General features: G+C 40.1%; 1 protein-coding gene across 3 annotated transcripts in view; it reads right to left on the reverse strand.

Moving 5' to 3' along the window:
• CRHR2 (corticotropin releasing hormone receptor 2) overlaps nt 1-27606 on the reverse strand; it is a 161355-nt gene that overhangs the window by 4083 nt on the left and 129666 nt on the right. For all 3 annotated transcript variants that reach the window (XM_026072312.1, XM_026072323.1, XM_026072327.1), the window contains 3 exons: nt 17705-17790; nt 14219-14354; nt 12440-12481 (listed from right to left, as the gene is read on the reverse strand). In XM_026072312.1, the coding sequence (XP_025928097.1) occupies nt 12440-12481; nt 14219-14354; nt 17705-17790 (264 nt within the window). The remainder of the gene's footprint in view (nt 1-12439; nt 12482-14218; nt 14355-17704; nt 17791-27606) is intronic.

Consider the following 27606-nt stretch of genomic DNA (forward strand, 5'->3'; position numbering starts at 1 on the left):
ATAGACTGTGGGCATTGTTCTCATCAGGCATGCTTTTCAACAGTCAAGAGAAAGAATTCAGGCGGTGGGGTAGATAGAAATTACAGGGTGATAGTTTCTTTCCTGATTGGATTGCCTAAGCTAGGAGTTCTCAGACTTTCACCTACTACAGATCACATCTGATCAAAAAGATCATCCCCTCAGAAGAACAATTAAAAAAAAARGGGGGGATGAAAATATTCAAAGAGGGTTTGCTTTTAAAATAATAGGCATCAACTGCTATTACTTTTGCTAGACAGTAGCTGATGGCTAATTTCTTGAAGTTATCAATGAGAAATGAGCTGAGGAAGGAGCCTTCAGTGGCATTAGAATTCAGTTTTTGAAAGAAATGTTATGTCTTATTAGCAGAAGGGGGAAAACTTGATCCGCTTACACAGTGCTTTGAACAAAGGGGCCCATCCACTCAGGGCTTTTTGATGTAATACAAAAATGTAGTAGTAGTAGATGTAATACAAAAATGTAATAGTAGTAATGCAGGGAAAAAGGGAGGGTCTGATAATATAAGTAGCATTAAATGGAGCCATGAGGGTAATGGAAGTTCGAAGGAAGACTACTGGGATGCCTCCATGCTCTTTCCCCCAAGAACATGTCTCACATGAAAGTGTTAATAAGCGAGGGGCAGAGGGACAACAGCCATTCTATGACTATCAAATAATCATGATGTTTCATGGTGTGTGAATATATATTCCTAATTAAGCTCTTGCTTTGCTCGTATGCAGCTTTTTATTCCCAGAAAACCTGATCCAAAGGCAACTGAAATAAACGAAAAAGGTTCATATAGACTGTAATGGGCTTTGGAACAGGCCAAGTTTTTGCTCCATGAAAATAGGTCTCAGTGATGAATTCAGCAAGTTCCACCTACACTTAAGTACCTTTGTGCCAAGCTTCGGACCCCTTCTGTAACTGGAGATAACCTTGGACTTTAAACATCTTTGGTTATGGATGGTGTCGCAAACTGTGGCAAAGTTGATGAAGAGTCATTCAGTTTCACTATGGATGAGGAAGAGGGACTTTCAAGCAATGTTCAGATCAGCAAAAGGGAACTGGATATGCAGTTCTTAACTTTCAGGACACTGGTCTCACTGTGTCTGATTCTGTAGTGGAATCCACATCCCTGACGTTCCTGAAGCCCTGGCCTCTGTCTGTACGCAGCAGAGACATAGTCAGAAAAAGCCATGGGATCTTGACAACAGTTCATCAAAAGGAGATCTCTAAAATAGGTCAGATGAATTCCACCCTCAGTTGGGTGAATTATAGTCTATAAAGGGAGCAGAGGGTGATCATTTCAGCTGCAGATGTGTGTCTAACACTAGGGGGATGAATTCCATCCATTACGTAATAGCACTTAAACAAAAGTAAGGAGATGATACCTTGATACGTTGAAAGTTTTCCATATGGTTAGGGTGTCCTTCCACCTTCAAGGAAGGATAGTATTTAATCTAAAAGGCATTTACAGTAAATGCTGATAAGGAGTCTATAGGCCAAGCCTTTCCAGATCCTTTGAAGGATTAAGTGCAAATCTGAATGAAAGCAAAGAAATAGAACTTCCTAAGTACAGAGTCCACTGCAGTGACAGATCTGGGGATTTGCAGGAGAGGAACTAATCAACTCTTGGTTGTTTCTAATGCACTTGGAGAAGTAGGAGTGTATTTTTATATTTTTTTGTAAATAAATTACATCACTGAGGGAATATGCCTGTGTCCTACAGCCATCTCTCACCCTATTGGTATGACTTTATAAGGTTCCCAGTAAAGCCAAACCCTCAGGCCATGTTACTGTTAGACAAAAGAGACAGCCAAACATCTCTACATAAAAATGCCATTACCAGTGCTTAACCCTCTTAGCACTGGGAGGGGATGTAGTCAAAACAATCTGCAGAGCCCAAAGGAATCATGGCAATATATCCTGTAATCTTAGGAGAATATAGCTTACATAGACTTTTTTTCCCAAATAGCCTACATCACACCAGTATTTTATGTACTGTTAAGATTCTTTTTCTCTGTAAAAAGCCCTGTTTCACTGATCTGCAATTCATTCATTCTTTGGGAACCAGAGCTTTTGGCAGCAATTTCATATACCCCTGTAATGGGTGGATAGTTCTGCAGCACCTGTCAGACTGGGAGGTTGAAGTTTAATTTCTAAAATCATGACAGCACAATTTTGTTAATGTATGTAACTGTTTGAGAAGATAGCACAGTTCTGACTAGCTGTAAAGATTTGCTGCACATTTTGTGGGAGTCTATGTTGCTCCTTCCCTCTGGGCCACAGAGCACCAGTGAGGAGCAGAACTAACCACTTGGGAGGGACGCTATAAACAGTGATCCTGAGGGGCATTCAGGAGCAGTACTTACACCCACATCATTGGGCCCCTTTGATCAAAAAGCAATCATTATGGAAGATTAAGCTTTAGCCTTCTAGTCCACCCCCATATTCATATTTATGCAGTGATTTGGAGGAACGCTTAACGCATGTCCTTTGGGTTCAGAATGAATAATGTGAAGTCTGCTTAGATTGATGGGCAGGTGGATGACTAACCATTTAGGTGGTGATTCATAGCTGGCAATTATAATGAATAGCCTCCCAAGAAGATCAGATCAAAATAAGCTACTTTAAGCTTAATAGATTTTGAGCGACAGATGGTGCCTGGGTAAAGGGTCAATACAAAAAAATTAAACATATTTATCCTTGCCTTGCACCTTGTTATGAGAATAATTTATTGTGCCATCTAATGAAGTAACTTGTTCTATTCCTCACTGGTTATGGTTCCTCTCTAAGTCAGCTAATTGATTTTCATCTTAAATGTTAATTCATAGCTGATTATTGATACTGACCAGATAACACTGGAATATGAGGTCTACTTGAGCTGAGAATTCATGCTTTGCTGAATAATTTCAGACACGACTCTTGCTGGTTAAGTATCCCTCTCAGACATAGTTGGAGATGAAGGACAGCCACCTTACTATGAACATATGTTTCACAGAATTATAGAATAATTAAGGTTGGAAGGGGCCTCAGAAGGTCTCTGGTCCAACCCTCTGATCAAAGTAAATCTAGCTTACAGATTATATCCAATTTTGAAGTTATCTTAGGGCCTTATCCAGATGTTTCGAATATGTCTAAGAATGGACCTCTCAAAACACCTCTGGGCCCCTCTTCCACACTCACTGTGTTTTGTTTTGTTTTTTTCAGAATGTTTAATCAGAATTTCCCTCGTTTCCTTCATTTAGCTGAATGGTGTCAGCTCTTCTCTGTCTATCCCTTCACCAAGCACTATCACTTCATAAATTTGAGTCATTCTAACACATCATCACCTTCATTCACAAGCACCCTGTTCTGGCTATAACATAACCATATGTTATGTGGTTATCATCTCCCATTATGGTTGGGAAGGTTTCCAAGGATCCCAGAACTCTCTGAGGGATTTTATTTCTTGTGCCTCAGCCTTCAACACTGATGGTTATTGGAAATTACATAAGGCACTTAATAACAAGGGTAGCTTTCTCTGGGGGCAGGGGTCCTTCCCCCTTATCATCTTATTTCCATCATATCTTTATCAGGTAAGAGGAGCCAAGCCTATTAGTGAAATACTCTGTCCTATAGAGTGTTACTAGTGGCTGGCTGGAAATATTTTCTTTCCTTTTGTTGGGGACACTGCAGTATCTGGGATCTGATCTCCTCCCCTGACTCCAATGAATGGCAGCCAACTCAAGATCTAGGCTAACACAACTGTGTAGACAGATGCATTTGGAAGGTCAAACACTATAATTGTCCTCTTTCCCTCTCTCTCTGAAGTATGTTATTTTCTCTCAGGAGAAAACCACTCAGAAGCAAGGAGGTCTGGCTGCAAAGGTAGATACGACACTAGAGAAGAAACTGGAGGGAAGACCCATCTTCCTTTAAAGATGTTTTATCCAAAATCAGTCAAAGAGGGAAGAGAAATGAATGGAATGCTGTATGCATCTGCCTGTGAGCAGAAGGTATATACTAAAGAACTGAAAGAAGAAAATGGGGACAAAAGCACGAAGAATACCTAAGTGACCCATGAGCCTACAGCTTAATGGATAGCAATTTAAGTGCTAGTGAATGTCACTATGTCTCTTCTGCTGGCTCTTGATTCTTTTCTATGTAAAGTCTAAGCTGGCAACTGTCTTCATTGGCCAGTTATTAAGCCTAACAACAGTAAGCCTTTTTTGGTAGTGAAACTATAGCAACTGTTTTCCTTGGTTTCATATCATGCAAAGAAAACAATCATAAGGATACTCTACATCTGGTACTGAAATTCTCCAAGAATGTAGACAAACTCTTTGGGCAGCCTTTTCCACTGCTTGACTGTCCTCATGGTGAAAAAGTTTCTCTTTACATCCAGTCTGAACCTCTCTTGTTTCAACTTATGCCCATTGTCTCTCATCCTCCTACCATGCACCACCATGAACAGCCTGGYTCTGTTTTCTTAACAACCTCCCCATAGGTATTGGAAGGTTGCCATTAGGTGCCTCTGAAGCCTTCTTCTCTCCAAGCTACACAAGCCCAGTTCCCTCAGCCTCTCCTCCTAGGGAAGGTGCTCTGGTGCCCTCAGGATGAGATTCATTCAAACAAATGTATGATGTGGCTGAGCTCATCACTGTCATTTTTTTCATAGACAGGAGTCAATGGAGTCTAGGATGTGCTGAAGCAGACATCTAAAACAGGGCAGATGACTCCTGCCATATCAGCACCTCTCTCTCCATTAAGCACAAAGGGAGCCCACAGTGATGAACTCTGCTATAGATATCTGTCCTGTAGATAACTAAGGTCAGGTGAGATGAATCCCACACTAGAGATCCTTTGGAAAGAKGGGCTTTAATTAAGAACATGCTATCAAGCTCAATTATTGTATTGAATTAATCAGCTTGCACTAGAGAGGCTGAACAGATGATTTAGTGGTTTCTACGAATCTATACTTTCATCCATATTTACTTAATGAGAAAATACCATGAAAGCATGTCCCTGACTCCAAGCAGTTTTCTTATACATTATTGCCTTGTTATAAGACAATTGATGTAGGAAGAATAATTTTCAACAATTTAAAAAACCTAAAGATCTTTTTGTGACTGTAATAAATATTTCACCAATAGGAGTTCTGTGTGGAAATTTGTTCTCTTCAGCACAGCTTCATGACAATTTATGTATACATACTCAAAAAAATCCATCTTAAACTTAAAAAAAAATGTTACTTGAAATTAAATTCAGTCTTGTGATTTCTTAGTTGTGGGAGAAGTGTGTTTGAAGAGCATCTTAATTTTTGCAGTCATTGAAAAAAAGTCAATAATTGACAATTGTTAAGTGATATGATGTAAATGCATATATCTTTGTACATTATGCCATTTTTCATAACATCTCAAATTCTCAAAAATTCTCATTCTCAATTTTTTCAGAAGTGTAGACATGCTCTTTACCACTAAAATTAAATCAAATGTGCTTACAAGCATTCTGGATAAGGTTGGTGAAAGAGTTAAAAACTCCTTTAAAAATAAAGGGCAAAATCAATTCACCAAGATACAAGTTCACACTGACCTCTGAATGGCATTTATATTTACCATTTAAAATCCAGTTTAAAATGTATTTTCAAGTCACAAATGTGTTTAAATTCTACTTCGACTTGTGCCAGCAGTAAATTTGCACACAATGACAAATACATACATACACCCCTTATATGTGTCAGCTGAGAATATACTGTTAAGTGAAAGCTGAAAAGACACTTTAAATCTCATGACAATAAATTATTTCAGGTGCCAGATTCCTACATCATGTAATTCTAGAGATACCACAGAGTCATCTTGTCTCATSCGCTTTCTGACTCAAAACAGTCACGAAAAAGCAGAGACAAAAAYATTGATTAAAAAAAACAATGCTCAATTTTTTGAACAACTAAGCAGGTTTAGATTTATATTAAGAGTAGTTTTTGTAAAGATCAGATTTGGGGTTGCTCTCTTCTTTATTGCTAATGCATGCTGATCACTGGAAAATCCAACTCAAATGTAACATCACAAACTGATCTCAAACACCACAGAAAAGTAGAGTGGAAAAGACAAGACAGTCCGGTACTTGAGTTCTGATCTCAAATGAAGTTCAAAGCCTTCTCAGCCTGTAGACTCCTGGAGCAAACAAGGATACTAAGTAAAGCAATGCCTTGGCTTCTAACATAAAATAGCAGTTAGACCATTTATGTCACTGTCCAGGAAACTGCAGGACTAMTACACCAGAAAGTGTGTGCACTGCTGTCTTATGATAGCATAAATCACCTTCAGGAGCCCCATCTCTTCTGATCTGGGGGCCAAAGAGCTCATGGCGAGGGAAACAACAAATTTCTACTCTAAGGACATGTTTGTTTAAATCAATGAAAGCTACAAGATGTTACCTAGCAAACACTCTTTTAACCTTTGCTGAACTTCAGAGCTAGCATATTTGCAAAAAGACAGAAACTTTGATCACTTTAATCTGTGAACCATATCGTACGAGCTTTACTACAGACAATTATCGGGAGTTTATAGGTACCTAGTGGTATCTGTATCAAATATTGAAAGGTTGAGGTGCAGCTGAGATCAYGGCATTGTTAAAGTTTCAGATCAATGGATCTTCTAGCCTTCTTGTTTGTGCCATAAGAGTAGGCCTGGCATTGTGTGGGATGAATCACCTGTTATACGCTTTATTACATGCATTTAAAGCACCCCACTCTGTCATAACTGAAGAAGCTGAAGTATTTAAAAACATCTGGGACAGCAATTCATCAGTCCATGTCTTTGTTACAGTACAATCTTAGCAGGTGATGCAATTATCAGTTAAATGAGCAAAATCTGCTATGGATCTCATTTACACTGCTGGGACCTCATGTGGATTGAGTGACATTCCATTCATCCCCACTTCTAGTAGGGATGCTGCCCTGAGAGCATGATGATACTTATGTACCGTTCTTCTGATGTGAGGCTTTTGCATAGGAGATAATTGAGAAACACTCACTGTACTGCAAATACAACTGAACATAAATCAATATGGCTTTCAATGCTTAGATATGGAAGTTAATAATGAGAAAACACACTGTCACAGAGACTGTGTGTCACATCAACGATAAAGAGCAGTTTCATGTATGAAAAGCTGAAAACATCCTTCTATGTATCTCACTATTGTTTAGCAAGAATTAGGTCAAACCGAGACTTCGCTTGACTCAAGTACATCGCAGCATTTGAAAACTTACCATTCGTCATCTATAAAAGAAGCCTCACATTGCTGCACTGGATTTGGATTGAAATAATGGTGGTTCAAAAGCTGAGAGCTGGTATAACTAAGAATGTTTCAAATAATGCTCACAGAATTTTAGAAGAGGCAGTCGCCTTATTATGCTCTTAAGGAAGGTAAGAGATGCTTCTTTCTTAGTTCTAAAAATGTCTGGAAGAAAAAAAAAAAAACTATGATATTGACTCCCAGGACACTATTTTGAGAGGGCGTGATTATGTTAGTCATATCTCAGTCCATCTGCGCCCTTACTGACACTTTCAAATCTTTTGACCAGTTCCAACGACACTCCCTAGAAGTGTAGAAATCTCCAGAATAATTATATTCCTACAAACACTGTGAAAATCAGGCATCAGAGAGAGGAGAGAAGCCCAAATGAGTGCCACTACTGAGGGAAAGACAAAGAGAGATCACTTGTCTTGCAGCAGGTGAAATGCAAGTCAGCATCCATGCAATAGCAGGACAACTCAAATACACGAGTTCCAGATGAGACACAATATATGTGAGCTCTTGCTCAGTGCATAACTCATAGGGAATATAGAGGTGTATGGGAGAAACTCCAATAACTGGGAAGGAAAAAAAAATGAAAGGAAACCCAGTTTTTGTTAACCTTCTTGCTTGTGGGGAAACACTTATAATGCGCCCAGCTGGGCCTTAGAAAAAGTCTTCCCCATGAGGATGGAGCAGCACTGGAGCAGATGCTCAGAGAGGCTGTGGCATCTATGTCCTTGGAGATTTTCAAACTCAGCTGGACGAGGCCCTGAGCAACCGATCTGAAGACAGCTCTGTTTTGAGCAGGAGACTGGACAAGATGACTCCAGAGATTCTTCCAACTTGAATTAGTCTATTATACACACAAATATGTATTATTCCCTTTTGTTTTAAGTCATCAGGAGCATTGCTCTTATACATGCCCTATGGCAAAATACCAACTGATGTTTGTGATCAGGTGAGAAGTCCTCTACAGTGGATACTGCCCCTACTTTAAGAAGAACAAAGCATCCACAACCCAGCAGGATCAACTTACAAAAYAGCACTGAAATAAGCTAATAAGGGAATATGCCTTCCTGAAAAAGGGAAGGTTTCTGTACACCTATGGAAAAAGGCTCCTTGGGATAGGGTTTACCTGCCCTGGGTTTAGAACAGATGCCAGAGTTGTGATTAACCTGASCAAATAAAGATCTCTATTATTTAGAAATCTTCACCTGATCCACCACCCTGAATGCCTTCTATAGTCAATGAGGAAAAATTATGTATTTTTAGGGCATAATTAATCTGACTTACTGCACTTCTGAATGACATAAGTAATGCCCAAGACTCCACTGACTGTAAAAGTCCAGGTGACTAGCTCAGACACAGACACCTATAGTGGTGACATCTACCTTTAGCCAGATGGCTCCCTTGCAGCATGACCATAGATTCCTCTTAGCTAAATACAAGACTTCCTGACCCAGTGGTTAAGCAACTGAGTGGTTAAGGAACCTAGCTTTATACATCTTTTTTGACCTCTTAACCATCATGCTCAACTTTTTCATACCTCATATCTGGAGCTCAGTTTTGTCTGCCTACTGTCACAGGCACTAGACTTCACTTAGATCCTTCCTTTCCTATGATTTATAAGACACAAGCACAGTCATAACTGTGTTTGAAGAATGCTAAGTGACAGTGTGCACATCGACAGAAAAGTCCTTATAAATGAACTGTCAGTAAGAAAGATCACTGCCTTTGGTCAATTTTGAATGTAAAAATCTCATTCATCTGTCTTTGTAGAGACTCATGTATGGTTCTAAATTCTCCACAAAACATTTTACCAATAATTGAAATAAAATAGAACCAGCAGCTCAGGGAAAGGGTTAGTTGAACAAAGAAGAAATAGTGCAGATAGATAAAAAAAAAAAAGAGAGAGAAAGGAAAAAAAGTAAGTTATTATGGGTAAATAGAATAAAGTAAGTTAATAGAATGGAGAGGAATCAAGACTGATAAATGGATTCTCAGGACACCAGCTGGGCTTGTAAGCCTTCTGAAGGACTTCAGATTCACTTTTAAAGAATCTGTGACACTCCATAATTTGCATATAATTCTGTTCAAGTCACTGAAGAAGGCGAAAGGATTTCTTTGCTTTGTTTAATAATGTCAGTGATGAGAGCACAAATGGGGAGAGAATACAGATGAACCCTGGAGGTGTCAAAGAAGACACGACATGTGGCAGGTCTGGCACAGACGGAGATTTTGGTGACATGCCGTGGTAACAACCAAGGCCTTCACRCTTGCCTTGCTTGGCAGTGTAGCCTGCACAGGCCTTTCACTTCACAAGGAGGCAGGACACAGCCTTACTGAAAGCTTTTGCAATGTGATGTAATGTGGCCTTCAGGATGTGATCTGAGAAACATAACCTGTTTTCAGAATGCTTTATGAGTATGTGGAGATCTACTGAGGATAGGCACTATCAGTAGGGAGAGCTTTTATAATTGTATACTATAAGTTACAAACTTCGTAATTCTAGACAATGTGATCACAAACCCAGAAGGCTCTGAGAACAGTTATTTATACCTCATTGAATTTTCTACTTGTTTCTAGGTTATGGAGAGCTGAAGCTGGAACAGAGCCAAAATTTCATCCTTTTAAACCTTTATGATACTTCAAAGACATTCCCTCTGTACCTTAAAATGAGTCCAAAGTCCCTCTACAGTTTTGAGGGAGACAACTCTGTAATATTTGGGGCACTTACTTACCCTTATTATACATCTCAAAGAAGTAGTTAGGGAATTGCTATGGTTTAGCCAGGCAAGAGGAAGCTTTATATTAGATGTAACCATATGGGTATTGAGGGCATTTAGCTCACAGATTCAGGTGTGTGTGAGTGTCTACACATGAGYTCAGCATCTAGGCAAGCACTGCAGCCACTGGAGAGCTAGTCCATACTGTCAGTGAAGTCTAGCATTGGTCAGCTGAACAAATAAATAGAGATGTCTGTTGTAGCATAAGTTGATGAGAAAGAGATTGTATTGACTGTATTGACTATAGGCTTGAATTAGTAGCTTGGAGAGCTAGTGCCATTTGAGAAGCCCCACTGTGTCCCACTTGGCTTCCCACTGCTACTCCAGAAGGTTTGTATCTTCTATAGGTGCCGTGTCATATCTGGTAGACCCTTATGGATGCCTCAGATACTCTATAGCCTCTCAAGTGGCACTAGACATCTGTATGTAGCCAATTGAATAAAGACCTGTATCTCCATTGACTATAATGGAATTCAGATACCAGATCACTTCCAGGCACCTGTGTCTAGACAGCCAAGCTGGTCATCTTAACCTTGAGCTGATTCCCACAGAACTGCTTATTTAAACTGCAATAGTAGTGTGCCCTAGCTGGGAAAATCACTGTTAAGGAAATCATATTCCAGATCTGCTATTAGATTGTTATTGAGGCATAGAAGAAATACATGAGGCGAATCATTCTGCCCTTCTACCAGCCTGATAATGTCTGAACTCATTTAAGTTACATCATAGAGGAGGCTGATTTATGGCTTTGGAGAGAGAACTTCAGACTGCTGTAGTGAAGAAGGAGATATTTCGCCCACTTCAGGACAGCTGAAATAATTCCACAACAGCCAGAAGAATGAAAGCCTAGTATGAACTGCCCATTGGTCCTAGCCTAGGTCCACAAAACGGAAGTCTTCTGGGGTAATGCAAAGTCCTGATTGCCTGTGAAATTGATGGCCTAAGTTCCACTCCCTGCTGTTCACTGTGTCACTGGTGAAAAAAACCCAACCCAACCCAACCCAACCCAACCCAGCCCAATCCAATCCAAACCAAACCAAACCAAACAAAAAAAACCCTTACTGCCTCCATGGAAGGTTCTTATTCTGCATTAATAGTGTAAACTTGGGGAATATGACAAGCCCTACTGAAAGGATATATGAAACTTCTGGTGCCTTTAACCTCATCAGGAGAGGGTACAGCACAGAGCCACGTGAAAAGATATATTTGTTGATAAGGATCACAAACGAGCTCAGATATATGGCAAGTTTTTGAGATAACTGTAGTCCGACAGCTAAGGAGTCTGCACATTTCAGGGAATATTTCACCTCTCTGTTCATTGAGGCAAATGGAGTGGTCAGAATTCACTGAAAGGAAGTCAGAAAGAGAACTAAAAATACTCTACTGCCAGTCTATAAAAACAGCATGTGCCTTGAGAAAGCTTGTGCTTTTGAGAAAGCAGCATTGCTTCTTTTTCTTATCACCGCAAAGTTTATGGAGAAGAAGGGATAAGAAGACAAGCCAGAAAAATACTAGCACTTCACTGGCTGAGGTATAGAAAATGTTACAGAGCAGCTGGGTGAGAAGACATGCCCATTCTTTCTCATAACACCACACAGGGAGCCCACAATGAAATTAAAAAGCAGCATGTGTGAAATATAATAATTAAAACCTGGAATTCATTTCTGCAGAGGCCCAGAATTTAATTGGACAAAGATGACACACTTAATGCAAATAAATGAGACAATGGCAGAGTAAGCAGGGGAAAAGATACAAATCTCTCACACTTCAGGGTGTTAAGTCAAGCATTGAGAGGAATTAGTGAGACATTTCTTGCATGAGTAGCASTCCCCAAAATTAACACTGAGGAACAGCACTAACCCTGTCCCCCACCCTCTTCTTTAAATGCAACAGGTAGTAATCAATCAGAGATGGATATCCGCACAGAAAAAGTAACTCACTTAACTCAGCAGGGCAATCCCATTATAAAAATAGGTCACCTACAGCATATCCTTAACAAGAGCACAGCTTAGAAGTAATGCACATGTATGCSCAGAAATCATATTCAGAATTAACGAGAAACTTCAAAGAAGTCTGATGATGAAGAGCAAAAGTTTTATAATCTGAGTAGACTTCTTTTCCTCTGCCCTGGCCTCCCAGGTGATAACTTGCATTTGATAAAGTTTTGTGAACAAAGGTTACCCACAAAGAGGGCTGGGAAATTCAGATGCACATTAAGAGAAATTTCTTCAAGAGCACCAGACTGATGTGACTACGACCCCATGCAAATCCATCTCATTTTCCTAAAACAAGGCAGTCAGGTAGGTTCCACCTCCCAGGAATTAATTACATTGACAACCGAGGATACAACTTACCTCACCATTCAAGAAGCAGTAAAATACTGACACAAAGAAACCCTGGAAACAATAGAAAGCAGTCAATTATTAGGTAAGTATTTTAACATGCAGAATTCGGAACTGAGCTTTATCCTGATATCATCCTGAACATAACCATACTCTTGTTGAAATCATCCACTTCCAGACAGATCAAATCTCTACCCTACACTTTCATCAGAAAATACAAGGTGGGTTGCAGTTCACAGATAAGACATGAGAGCCAGAATCTAGACAGCAATTCCACTGATCAGAGGGTAACTGCACTAAAGTATATCTACAGCTTTCAGCTGCCTCCCCAAAATGTCACAGGCCTCTCACATATGTTGTGTCATGCCTACCAGCTCTATGCAGATGTCAAGGATACCACAGGGGGTTTCAAATGGCCTTAGATGGTTGTGCGTGGGCAAATGTATGAAATCAGGTTGCTTACATTCAGCTGAGCTGAACTGAGTTCTAGGATCTATTGACAGCAATGACTAGACCTCTTTAATGACTGCCAAGACTGTAATGACTATAATGGAAGCTCAGATGATGACATGATGACACTTTCACTTTTGAACCTGTGAGTGTAGTCCCATACATTTTGCTTTCAGCAAAGATTGTAATGATTTTCACATAGCAGAGAAATTCCCCATGTTTCCTTTCTTACATACATCTTCATATCGCTAACAATAAAAATAAACACAGTGGCCTTTTTGGAKACATGAAGCATCAACAGATAAAACAAATTTATTTTATGGAATTAAAAATGTGAATTGGTTCACTGGTAAGGGCTAAAGTCCCACTGTTCATAGATTAAAAGGTCATTTTTCTTCTTGGATTTTGTGCTTTTGTTTCTGGTGTGATGGTCTGGGTTTCAAAGCTAAACATGCAATCAGTAAAAATAGTAATCTAGAGCTCAAAACCTTTGGAATCCACTGCCATAGATTTGGTTTGAGAGCGTGTGTGCTCTGTATTTGTATTGATATCCTCAATACAAGAGCACCCATTCCTGCAGAAGTAATATGTCAATGTCAAACACAGTTATACCCAGTTCAAGAGGGTCTTAAAGCAGAGGTAAAGCCATAGGACACACCTAAGCAGAGGTATGTGGCTAAACAGTAAGTTCAGTCTGGCTTTGTACTAAGTCCAGAAACCTGGGGCAATTACTCACCTTCCAATGCCTTACACATCCTGGCAAAACTCCTATTAAATTCAAGGGAAGGAGGAGATGGGATACAAGTCCTCAGACAGTTGGTATGGTCTAATAGCTGAATGTATGCACCACTGCAGGAGAGCTAGGATGAGAGGGTGGGCAATATAGCTCATGTCTTATGCAAGCAAGCCCAACACATAGGAGTTGTTTTCCTTTGCTTTAGCAAYTTCTAGTCTAAATCTCAGCTCCCTCTATACTCATTGAAGAGAGACAGGTACCTTGAGAGTTTGATTCATCCTCCTCTCACAGTCAATTTAGAATGGGATGAAACATCATCTTTCTCTACTAGCATTAGAGGGAGCCTAGGTGAAGAGCTTCAGCTAAAGAATGAACATATAAGTGCCTGATGTTAAGGGAGATGAATCCCTTTGGTATGCACCTGAGAGGAGAGCTGCAAGCCATATGACATGCTGCATACATCTATTAAATACACATGAACTATCAAGCTGAACTCTTTTCTACTGTTAATTCTATCATGGACTTCATTGCTATAAGCTTCACGAGTGAAGAACACAGGACCCTTTTAGCAGCAATTAATACCAGCTATARACTTGCTCTCCTACCTGAAAAGATTGCAGGAAGGAATTGAAATAGATGAAGACAATCTGGGAAATGTCATCTTCACCAGGGTTGACGAAGAAAAGCATATACGTKATGCCTAGCAGAGGCAGAAGGACTAATGTTGCCTTGACTGCCTTCCTGTGGGGAGGAAAGAGAAAATACAAATGAACACAAGASAGAACAATTGTGTTATCTGAACTGCTGCAGAATGACCCAATCCAAATGAATATCTCCTTTAGTGGAGAGAGGGCACGAGTCTGAGAGCAATTCAGAGGGAAGTGAAGTACCTACATTAGCTGGAGAGGGAACTTAGGTGCCTCCATAAGACAGGTCAGCATTTGCACGTATTGAACAGGGAGTAACCAAGAAGAAAACAGAAGGATGTCTTCAGACACGTCTGCTTAGGGCTGTCCAGCATGTGCAGTCATTGGAGGAAAGCAGCATTTTCAGAAAGAGATTCACATGTCCACTTCTGTCCCATTTCTAAATCAAGTGACTAGAGTTAGGGAATACAAGCACTCCCTGAAACTACCTCCATCTCTCAGGGCACCCTTCTAGGACATTTTATGAGGACAGCAGTGGAGGCCTATTTTTGSACAATGGCCTAATAATATGAGCACTTGCCCAGGGGGACATCTGAATTGTAGACCCTTCTCAGCCTGCCTGCATATGAACAGTCCCAAGGTTCACAACCAGCTTATTCTTTAACCCAGTATGCAACCTCCTAATCATCCTTCCAGGTCAGGCTGGGTCCTCAGGAAATGAAGGATACAGGTTTCCGAGGACTAGGAAAAGAATAAGTAAGAGGGAGCCTGATCACATGGCTGAAAGGGTGGACAGAGTTTAGCAGGGGGAGCAGGGAAAGAATGGCAGGCTCCACTTTRGTTGCAAAGTAATAGGCAAATTTGGTAGCAACAGTTTCTGATCAGTGCCTGACCACTTGAAGAAAGGTGTTCTGGGAAGGCTTTCACCTTTGAATCCAACTGTTTGTGCCCACACCTTGAACTCCAGTGGTCAAATGGAAAACTTTTCTATATCCTTGCCTTTCTCTCTTCATCTTCCAGACTCTTTCTGTTCTATCACCAACACCTGCATTAGGCTGAAGCCTTAAGATTCTTTTCAGTTCCAGTGAGTGTGTTTATTTTACACTCCAGGATGAAAATGTGAGAAGTGCATGGTTCAGCTGCTGACCAGGGCAGTATAGGTGTTCCCATGAGAATTGCCCTATGTCCATCTCTCATTTCTGTCTGGAGTGTAAATGCTCTCTCTGCTATTTGTACACCCAACATTTGTACACATTTATACACATTTGTACAGCCAACACAATGGCCTAGGGCTGTCTTACAAATAATAATCAAGCAGATGGTGCACAATGAAGCTTAAATGATTATTAACAGAATAATCAGGGACTAGTCTTTATTATTTGTGTTGTAATAGTGTCTTGGAATGTTAACCACTGAAGAGCACTTCATTGTGCCAGGTGCTGTACAAACGTAGAAGAAAGCAACTTTGCTACCAAGTATCTAAGCATAAAGCAGTGAGAGGTGGCTAAAGACAAGCAGGTAGGCAGGCATGGGAGCACAAAGACACAGTCAGTGTCATATTAGARTGACAGTCTTAAACTATCTGCCACGTCATTTAATACTTGCTTAACAAAGCTTTGGATTGCCCAGCTTTAGAGCAACAAGGCTTGCTCCAGACTTGCTTGGAATCAAAAGGGTTTCTATTTAGACTGTGAGAAAGAAGATTCCCTCACAGAGTTTGTAACAGAGATAAGATCACTATCATCTGTTCAAGGATGAAGACAGTTACTTCAGATCTCCTCAGAATCTAATATGTCTAATGATCCCTGCCAACTGCAGCAAGGAGAAAAATGTACTGAGTTTTGAATCAGAGTTTTTTTGTGCTAGTTCTAGTTTTATCTCATAAGGTTTGAGCATGAGAAAGGGATACTTTCTTCCTTCATTTCTTACTAAAAGGGCAKAAAATAATCTAAATGAGAAAATCAGACCACTGCATTAACTTCACTGTTGCCCCAAAACCCCAGACAGGAGTGACAGGAAGAAACCAGATAAAATAAGAACCCATTAAATCAGCAAAACTGTTTCCAAAGTCAAGAGTGGGCTGATTTGAGGACATGAGGATTCAAGCCTCAGCTTGGTACACTAAGATATTATTTAGAAATGACTTAGAGGATTGTGGCTGTCTTACTCCACGAAATCCATGCTATTTCACAGAATGGGAGGACTTCTTCATCTGTAAAGGATCCCAGACTGTGCTCTAAAGGACCATCTTGCAAGATACTGCAAGTAGGAAAAGTGGAAGGGGCACTCAGCGTTTCCTGATAGATCTCAAAGAATGTTCTTTCATCATTGTTTGGGGCTGATCTGATGCCAGAAGGGGCCAGGGCACCTTCCTTCTGCTGCCCTTGGCTGAACATCCCTGTCTCTTCCTTTCTGCCACACTAGAGTTTGTGAGATTGCACTGTCACCCAGCTCAAGGGACTGATCCACCTGAAAAGCCACACCATTAAAAGGTACTGATTCATTCAGGATCAGTTCCCTGACACAACCCCACTGAGTGGCTACACTAATGCTGGTGCCAGCAAATGGGAGAGGGCAGAAACACCCTTCATTCTCACACCCTACAAGTTAAAGCAATCATTAAACACTATTGTAAATACCTGTGCTTGCACAGCAATCTGTGAACTCAAAGTAATGATATTGCTATTGATTACAGGCAGAAGTGCTTTGACCCAGGTCTTTGCTCTGTTCCCCTTTAACTTCTGACTCTTCTAGGATCTTGGGAAAGCAAGGATTTTAGTACGCACATGGACATCATTTATTAGGAAGTCTTGATATTGTATTGTTTTGCTTCTACAAAGCTAGAGACCTGGACAGAGAAGTAATTCAATAGAGACTGATTCTCCAGATCAGCTGAATGAACGGTCTAGTCATCAGTGAAATAAATTATAACATATATATTTATATAATATAATGTATACAGTTTTGTACATTTAGAAATTCATAGAATTCCGATTCTCACTGACAGTTCAGCTTTCATTGGAAGGGGAAAACTTTTTTTCTTGAAGTACTGTAGTAAGTGAGCACGAGTCAGGCTGAGTTAGCTAATGACATTGCATTRTGCATTTTTCTATGTGACCCCATCCCATGCACCTCAAGGCACGTGAAAGCCTGAAGGAGGTAAATAGGTTGGTGGCTGCTGCAGCGCACATCTGTTTCTGTGCCTGTAAGCCTTGGCTGTTTGGGCATTAAAATGGACTGGACAGAAAAAAAAGGCAGGCATGCTTTTACAGATAGCCTGCAAAAATAAATACCATGTACCTAACTGTATGAGCTCAAGGGACAAGAAGGACACCCTCTAAGACAAACAGTGGCATCTGAAAAGACAAAGACGGAACACGGACAAGACAGGGAAGGCAGTTYTTTCCTAACACTACAAACAGCAAGAAGCATCAGCTGACTTACCTGTATTGTATTGTTTCTGAAGTGGTTGAAGCTCTCAGTTTTGTCATTAAAATCCTAACTATGTTAAACAGAAATACAAAATTTATCTGGAAAAGAAGAGAGAGAGAAAAAAAAGGACAATGAGTCAAACAGTGGGTTAAAGGAGGAGACACGCCTTAAAAGGCATGTTTTGCAGTTCTGATCTGATTGAAATCAACCTCTTTGTTTTACCACTGATTGCAGAAGACTCAGAAGTTTACCAGAAATATCAGCTTATGCAACAAATATCCAACAGCAATTAATCTCTTCAAAACTGCAGTGAAAATGTGGTACAAACCTAATGGTTCCAGTTAGGAGCTTTACTTTTCCTCCCCGACCCACCTTTCCTGGGTGCCATAAGGAACTAAGGATGGGATTTGTTAGACTACATGTATCTGTCTCCACTTCAGGTGGATTCCCAAGGACTCCCACATGTGGCAGCACTGTGCCGTGTTGATATGGCTGTTGTTTAAAACCACCCTCCTATTCCATAACAGGGTGTAATGGTTAGGTAGGGCTCTGATGAACAAGGACCCAATGTACAAAGAYACATTGCAGAGATCTCAATGTGAGCTAGTCACGTTGGACTCCTTTTATACTCTGTGCAGGCTACTCATTTCACTCTACAGGAGAATTTATAACAGAGCAGATGAATCTTACCTGCAAAATGCCTGTTGTTTTGCACTGTCTTTAAAGTAAAGTGATATGGTGAATTCACCACTTGCCTTTTTAATCTATTGAGTAGGGTAATTATTATATCTTTTGAAATCTYACTGCTCAGAATTGAGATTTGCTATAATTACTGTTGATGTAACATATGCTAATAAGTTTCTTATATAAGTTTCCTCTCAGTGTAAACAGGAAAGAAAAAAAAATTGAAAAGAAGATTCTGATTTCTCGGCTGTGATCAGCAGAAGGGTTTGGCACCTTGGAGCAAGTTTGGGTTGCTTTCAACACACAAAGTAGGGTAGTTTGCAACATACTGCTCTGTCTCAAAATTGTCAATGATGAACACTGTAAGAACTACAGAACTGCTGTCTCAAGACTGCTGACCTATGGTTGTAAGAAGATATTTATCTCACATGCATTTCCAGATTCCCAGGCCTCCTGGCATTTTGCAGTCCATGAATGGAGCAATTCTGTGATTGACTTTCAGCTATTTATGAACACTGTAGCAAAGCTGACAATTTAATGATGTTTGCAAAATATTTTCCATTTTTTTCCATGCCATGTGGCATATTTCAGTGATTACAGTATCTTGAGAACCATCACATTATTCCCCGGGGTAATCGTAACACTGTTTATAACAAATGGTGCAGTAGGCACTCCTAACAGGCACTCAYAACGTGCTCTAGGTGACCYTGCTTGAGCAGGGGGGGTTGGACTTAGACGGTCTCCAGAGGTCCCTTCCAACCTCAACCATTCTGTGATTCTGTGAACAGACACTGAGAGACTGGTAATCCTGGGAATCATGTACATTAAATGTTTATGTGAGCTGCCAAAATTCTGCTCTAAGAGTTAGTGTGTGATGTCTTTGAAAGGATTTTCTTAGCAGAACAGGGCCTTGGGGAATATAAGTAACAAATAAAACAGCGCTGTTTGTCTACTTGTTCTTGCTAGCAATTGTCTTTGCCATATTTAAGAGCTCCAAGTCAACTGGTTCTCACTTTATTTAAAGGAGACCAAAACTGCTTCAAATCACTGATTTGACTTGAACGTTAAATTCTTCTCATTGGTGACTGCACAGTTCCTCATTAACAAGAAGAGGAATGTTCAGCCAGTTGCTGCTGAGGGGGAGATGGATGGGTGTGTCCTTCAACCACAGGAAGAAAAGTTCTACCTCTGAAAATCTACTACCACATCACAACATTCTTCATCTCAGAGCCAGGTTTGGGTTACTTCTATCAAGGATGAAAAAAAGGCACCAAGCCAAAACTCRCAGTTTTCACAATCGTAATGGAAGATGCCAAATGGAATTATAGACTCTTAGGCAAGGTCAAGTTCCAAATATAAGCAGAATTAATCACATGGGATTAACATGATGAACCTTACTGAAGAAAGCATTTCAAGTTTCATGAGTCCTAGTCTGATGTGACAGCAGGGAACTGGAAATTCAAATTGCCATAGGCTGCATCAGAAAAATTAGGGATTTAGATCTTCTCTGAAATCAAATTGCAGAAATATGATTCATCAGTCCAGAAGGAGAATTGTTAGCTGAAAAGTTTGGGAGTTACATCGCTAGAAGTACTGTTATTCTATACAAACCAATTTTTCATTCTCCCACCATCTCCCTTAAGCTTCCCCATACAAGGGCTGCTAAAAGAAAACAATGACATACAAAAAGGATGTATTAATACTTCTCACCTAAATTAGCACATATGTTTGCACTGATCCCTGGTGACAGCTGACTTGCTCATCTAGTTGACAGCATTAATAGTGTCTTGGTTAATACACACTCTGTGCTGGGTATCACTGAGAACTGAGCATCCCGCGGAAGACAAATCAAGAACACAATTCAACTATTTAAGCACAGACATCTAGTGCCATTCAAGGTACTCTTGCTGATAAGAGACTACATCTGCCTAGAGCAGCAACAGGAAAGTAGGCAGGATTTCCATAGTCCCTAAAATGAAACCTTTGTGTCCACTTTCAGCAAGCTGTCCCAGGTGTGAAAGGAAAGACTGCTAGGAACATTATTCTGACATATAACCTCCTCCTGGAYTGGTAGAGAGGAACACTGAGGCCAGAACAGAGGCCTCAGCCACTCACCCTGACTTCTGTTCCCAGTTCTGGCATTGAATTTGCTGCATATCCTTAGYCACTTGGGCTGAAGTGTTCAAACTTTGGGGTCTGAAGGTAGACATTAAAATCCACTTGATGAAGTACTCAGTAAGCTGGAAGTGTGCCTTTCAGAGTGACTGAGACTCTTGACTCTTCTGTTAATGCTTGTAGTAATGTATGTTTCCACAAGGTGGATGTTCTTGTAAACATCCTAGTGTCATCCCGTTGACACTCTTACATCTTTCTTCCCAAATTCTCCTTTACTGTGCAGCCTCTCAAATGATGGAGAGGAGGCTACAGGTCTCCTGCAGTAAAAGTGAATGGCCTTGCAGAAGGCCCTAAGGTAGGTATCTACCCTTGAGCTAGTCACCTTCAGCTCTTTTAATAACCAATAGAGAAAAATAGCTACTTCTACATAGTTGTTCCTCATATCTAYCTATCTGAGATGTAGACTTCAGCATGAGTTGACTCTCCCCACTTTGAAGTGCCTCTTTGTTTCCACTACATAGAACGTGACTACTAATGTGACTTGCACAGACAGGCAGCCAAGACTACAAATATTACAGGGCTACGTTTAATTGCCTAAACACAAGCAGTGAGGGCCATTTTTGGTGCCATGGTGTATCCTGCCCAACCTCAAGCTACTACTTCAGAAAGGCATGTGCTTTCCAGAGGGTCTGTGTCATCTTTGCCAGCCCCATGTGGGGCTGCTAGAGCAACTCAAAAGGCACCTATTTTTAGGCAAAAGCATCTCTATTCTGAGTTAGATGAAATGCAACCTGTCTCGATAGCTTAACATTTCCCAAAGGAACAACAACTCTGAATAAAAAAGTCACAATGATTTGCAAAAAGGCATGAAGGAACAGAAGACCTCTTTGGCAAAAGGTCAGTTACCATAACCCATTTGGCATTTTGATGACACAGTAATAACTGTCAGTTACAGAAAATCTGCCCCACTGCTCACCCAAGGCTTCAGGAACATTGATCCCAAGTTCCCCCATACTTAACTACAGAAATAGACGTAGACCTGAGAAGTTTATTTCCAGACCTGACTCTCATAAATGGCTACTCTATAAACAGCAAACCCAGATCCAAATCCCCTTGGATTCTTAGGGAGGGTCTCAAGTTTAAAAACTGGTCCCAGCTCTAGATCTGACATTTACTCACACAATCACGCTTTGCTAATGTTTACCAAACACCCTTTAAAATTCCCCCTCAAAGCACTGGTAGTTACCTAAGGACAAATGTCAGACCTGAGACCCATTCATCTGACCACACGGCATACCTTGATGTGTAAAGAAAGAGCGTGAGGACAAAACATTCAGTGATACCTCCCAAATACAGAGTCCTAGCTTTCAGCAACAGGAAACTTGGAGGACTTTTTGAGCAAGGTGTTAGAGACTCATGCCTGTGTCTTGATGAGATTTTCTTCCCTGAATGAGTCTAATCCATGAATCTGATTACCTCTTGGTTTGGCCTTTACAACACCCTGTGGCAGTGAGTACCATCCATTAACACTGAGCTCAGTTCATGAGAAGGGGGAGAAAAAAACGAAAAGAAAATAGATATGCCTAAAAAAGCATGAGAAACGTGATTCAAGAGAAGGGGGCTGAGGGGGGATCAACACAGTTTTGTCTGTCTTTCCCAGCAGACGAGAGAGTTCTGGTTTTTGAAAGAGCTTGTTACCAGGAAAGYGGGGGGAAGGTGGAGCATCCTGGGCTGTCTGAAATGTACTGGAAAGGTGAGATGTATTTATCAGCCCAAGAGACAATTGCTTGGAGGCAAAGASGATTGTCAAGTCAGGGGAGATCTATGGCCTGCTTAATGCATAAAGTCAGGTTAGAAAATTCACTTAGATCTCCTGACTTTTAAATCTACGAGTAATTATGCACAGCTTTTTTGAGGCTTAGGTTTCCATTCTCTCACAGGACTACTTTAAACATGTGTCACTGCACTGGGACAGCACATGAGTGCAGCCTTTGGCCTGTTATGTACACAGCTCCTGTTACTAGTTCCTTCCCACAGGCTCCTTCAGGAAAAAAGATAACTACAATTTTTCTCCAATTCTAGATTAGCTACCTAAAAGAAAAAAAAAAATGAAGTGACTTGTCCCTGCTGACAAAGTGATTCCATCACACAATGAGAATAAGAAGAGTAACAGCATTAAGAGCTGAGYTGGATTTGCCTCATCTCATTTTAGATTACTAGTAGGCAGCTGGTCATCCCAGACTCCATTAATATTCAATGGAGAGTAACAGGCACTTTTCAACAGTTGACTTATTTATGAGTATTTCGGGAAAAAAAGTGCTTGGGCTTGATCCAGTTGCCCACACAATATCATCCAATGATCTTTCAGATCCTCTAGAGGATCCCACCTGAGCTACCCTGTGACTTGTGATCCTAAAAATGAATGGATGTTGCTTTGTCTTCTCAGGATCTATGACACTATATTTATTATATGAAAGCTAATAAGATACTTTCAGGCAACAACAGCAAGGGTTCCCTTGTGGACTCCATTTGGGTTTCTCTGAGAGGTCTTTTAGACCTGGAATAAGATGACATCTCAAAGTCAGAGCTTAGCAAGCAAAAAATTCTGAGGCAAAAGATGCAAATTCACCAACCTTGAGGCTTGTTTTGCCTAACAGAAACACATTTAAGTGTGTTCATTTCAAAGATTTCTTTTAAAAGAACATTCCTTCATTTCAGAAAGACATTTGGCTCAATAGCACCTTTCAGTAGCACTCCGAGAAGTCTAATCTGAAGATAGATGGGTCCTGGGCAACCTGTTCTAGGTACCCTCCCTGACAGGGGGGTTGTAAGAGCTGAACTCTAAAGGTCCCTTCCAACCTCAACCATTCTGTGATTCTGTGATAAATTTTCTCTACAGAATCAATTGCATTTTTATTATCCATTTGTCCACAGTGGGCTTGATATCACCCCCATTACTACAACTCATGAGGATGATAACCCTGAGTTCATTCTGCACAGAAAACACCCTGGGAATCAAATAAGGAACAGGTTATTGCACACAGCTTGCAGAAAAATGAACTATTTGAAAGGAAAATGGAGCTAGTTCTGAGCTGGTGCACATCTATACAGTTCTACTGACCACCAGAATGATTCTGATTTACAYGTGAAGAAGATGAAGCCTCTGGTGTTTATTCCTTATATATAGCAGCATTTCAAAGGAAGAAAGATATTACAACTGCAAAGGGAGTTTTCCTAGAAAAGAGCTTTATCTAAAGAGTACTTTATCTAGCAAAGTACACAATTACCTGTCAAGGACTTTCCTGTTACTGCTAGAGCTCTGTGTCAACAAATTAATTTCTCTCAGAACTGGATGGCTCTGACAAAACCCACACATTGATTCCTTAAATGGAGACTGATGAATGGATGTTTAAGAGAAGTACTGATGACAGGCAGCATGTTCTTTTTTATTTACCTTTAATCTGACCTGATAATTTTATTCATTTTCATTTATTCAACATGTTTTCCACTTCATAATGGACATGAGAAATAAGGAACTTTCATTTGATACATATTGATGGACAAATGAGTTTGAAGGTTAGGTCYTGAAGGTATCAAAACCAGCTTACTTCTTATTCTCTTACTATTATTTATGATGCGCCAAGGATATCCTTATTGCTGAAGGAAGACCCACTACAACTACAACCACTAAGCAGCTACAGCTGGGAAATAAGTGGTTTTCGTATATTGTCAGAGCTTTGAAGGTTTGTTGCTTCCTTTTCCCAAACTGTGATGAAAAGTCAGAGCCTCAAAATGACTTTGTAAACTAGTCATTCARAAAGCATTTGGATCACTTGTTTTGTCAATGTGCAATTTTAATCTGAACATTCAAACCCAGGAGTCCTTTCAAAACAAAAGTAACTTCCCCACGAAAGATTTCTGTCATAAAAATTTTTTATCATAAAAATTGCTAAACTCCCTATAAGTTGAAATTCATCTCCCTTAGTGAGATGATATAGCCAAAATATTGACAAAAGAGAGAATTCTGACTGTGAAGGCTTCTTTGCAGTTATCCTTAACTCAGGAGTTTAAACAGGAAGTCATTACGCTGTTCTTTTCCTCTTTTGAGAGTTAAATGGGCAATTAGCATTTATTTTGCCCATTTCTGCTGTGCTTYCTGTTTTATACTTCACAGAAACCTTGTACTTCTATGCTTCTCAGAATGTTTGCTCCTCCTCTTCACTCCCAGGAAATGTAAATATTAATCTAATTAGACTTTGAATTTTTATACAATGTGGTAAAGTCCACCCCAGGATTAAGTAACCCAAATTGGCATCAGAGCAGTCATATCAGCCAGAGCATTATATACTGTCATCTTGACCTCAAATGAGTAGTCTGCCCATTTCCTAATTCCTCTTTTTAATTGTCCTGTCACACTGTTCTGACACGATTYTCAGGCAGGGCCTTTTTTTACAGAAGTTCCCCTTTCAAAGGTCACAGACATCATAATGATTCCTTTTGGCATACAGAAAAGTGAATAATGAGATGTGATTAAGAAGAGTGAGATGTAATGCAGTGGATGGTCAGGATCCAGGACACTGTGGAAGAGTCTCCCTAGAGCAACGGTGAAGAAGCAGCTCTTCAGGCAAGTAGAGCAGGACTATAGACATCCTGAGGAAATGTACTGGATGGAATTGCATTTTGGTGGGGTAGGAAGAAGGAGGTAGATGAATAGACACCTTCCTTAGCTAGTGTCTCTGTTACACGTCAGCACATGGACCCTTGTCTTTGTCTCCATTGTCACCTAAGCCCAAGTCCAAACCCAACCTCAGTCCCAGCTGGGATCACACCAGTACCTCAGCTAGAGCCCTGAATCATGTGTGATCATGTCCACAGCCTTCTTTCCAATCTTACAACTCCATCTGTGATCTTCTCACTACTGTGTCTGACCTCCTATCTCTTCAATGGGCAGATGTCTCTCTGACAGGCCCTCCTGGCTCCCCTGAAATGTCTTGTATTCAAAAGGCTTTGTTAAAGGAACACACTGCAAGCCACTCCCCAGTCAAGTCACCCACCATGGGGTCTCTAGCCACATTAGACTCGACAGGGCTTCTCTCCAACTATTTCACCTTGCAAGCCAGGAGAACATTGAATGTTGTAACACCGGTAAAAACATATCCTATCAAAAACAACAATGGCACGCAGAGAGTTATTGCCTAGAGGAAGTGATAGCACCCCAACAACCAAATCATCACACCAGCACATTAAAGATAACCAAGATGACATGACAGCCTAAAACATGGGTATATTTCTAGGAATGGTCCACTTGGTAGTTCCCCTGGCTGGGCAGGTGTAAGATGCCATGTGTTGAGAGTAAGGACTTCAAGAGAAAATTCAAGAGGCAGTCTTTCTCCAAAGAGGAACCATTCAGCATCTCACTGATGAAATGTAATTTCCTAACTGGAAAAGATGATAAGTACAGGGAGAGACTTCAGAGAATGGCCAATGAAAATTAATTTTGGAGAAAGTTTTCTGAGCAACTACTGCTGGTTGTATGAGTTTGTTATTGGTTATGGAACAAACAAAATGAGAAATTATAGAAAGAGGCATGGAGAACTGACAGGTCAAAGAGACAATGCAGGAGCATACACAGTATTAGAGATATATATTTTTTTTTCTTGAAAAGGCAGTATGGACTCAAGAGCTACAGAACCTAAAAAAACAGGAAAAGAGTAATAACAATGAAGGCAGGACTGGAGATAAATTCTTGATGGACTCTGATCAAATTAGTTCCTATATCCTAGGAGGATCTGGCTATGATAGCATGCTTGCAAGCCAGTGAAAATGATGGTAAATGTCACATAGGAATAACTCATGGATGTCACAAGTCTGCAATTCATGAACTACAATCTTGTTAGCCATGGAAGAATAGGGAATTGGTAGAGAGAAAGAAATAATAAAAAAAAATCAATGGGAAAACCAAATTAATTAGCAATCCAGTTGCTGAGAAAAAGCATAAACCAGTGAGATAGGAAGGAGAAAGGAAAATGAAAAAAACAGATCAATAATAATAAAAATAGATAAAAAATTCTCTGTCTTAGAACAGAACAATGCAGAAGTGGAAGCAGAGTGGGAGAAGAGTTGGAAGAAATTAAGAAAATATGCATAAGAAGCAATTATATCAGCAATGARGTTAGGGGATGCTTTTCAGAGAAAGCAAAAATGAAATACATACCGATGCATATATAAATGCAATGCATATATATATATAATGAAAATGAACAAATTTCCTTTATAAAAATGGTCAAAAGAAAGGAACTTTAGCAAAAAAGGACTGCAAAAAATGTGACTGGAGCAATACAGTCAAGCACTGGGAATCAAAGATCAAGATAAGATGCACTACAAATATTATCTGATTGGAAAATATCAGAAAGGAATGGAGTCCACAATTATTGGTTAAGTTGTTTAATAAGCCTATATTTCCTACCCACAATACACTGAAAGACATGTCRGAAAAATGTATGTAACAATAATGGTGTAAGGACAGTTATGTTCTTTAGAAGTGAAAGCGCCTATACAGTATTAGGACAATCACACGAAAGCATCAAGAAGCACATTGTAAGAAAAGCTTTGACGCATGATCAAGGTACTACAGAGCAACAGTTTACTGCATCATCTGAGCCATAGTAAATGTCCATGCATGTGCTCTTAGCTTACAGGAAATGCTATAGTAAATTAGCTTATTCCACAAGAATTAGCATTCATGATTTTTGACACTGAACCAGACCACTTATAATCTCAAACTGGGATTCATTTGGCCAGGGAGAACTTGCATGGCTCTTCTGGTTAGACATATCCAAGAGGCCTTTTTGGTATGAAATTCTACTAAAATAACTCTTGTGTATTGATTGAGCTTTGTCTTTTGCTTTATAACCAGAGACTATGTTAGCAAGAAATGGGTGGGAAGTGCCCTTCTGCATCCTAACTCCTTAYGTTTATTAAAGTCCATTGATCTTTTTGAATGGTCAGGATATTATGGCCAGATTCCTACACTGAATATGTCTTCATTCAGCAACTGCAGCTGCCTATTCATTTTTAAATTTGCACCCAATTTCAGAGATTTCCTATTAGCACCT

The sequence above is a fragment of the Apteryx rowi genome, unplaced genomic scaffold, assembly GCF_003343035.1.
Source record: "Apteryx rowi isolate R43461 unplaced genomic scaffold, aptRow1 scaffold_109, whole genome shotgun sequence".
NCBI lineage: Eukaryota > Metazoa > Chordata > Aves > Apterygiformes > Apterygidae > Apteryx > Apteryx rowi.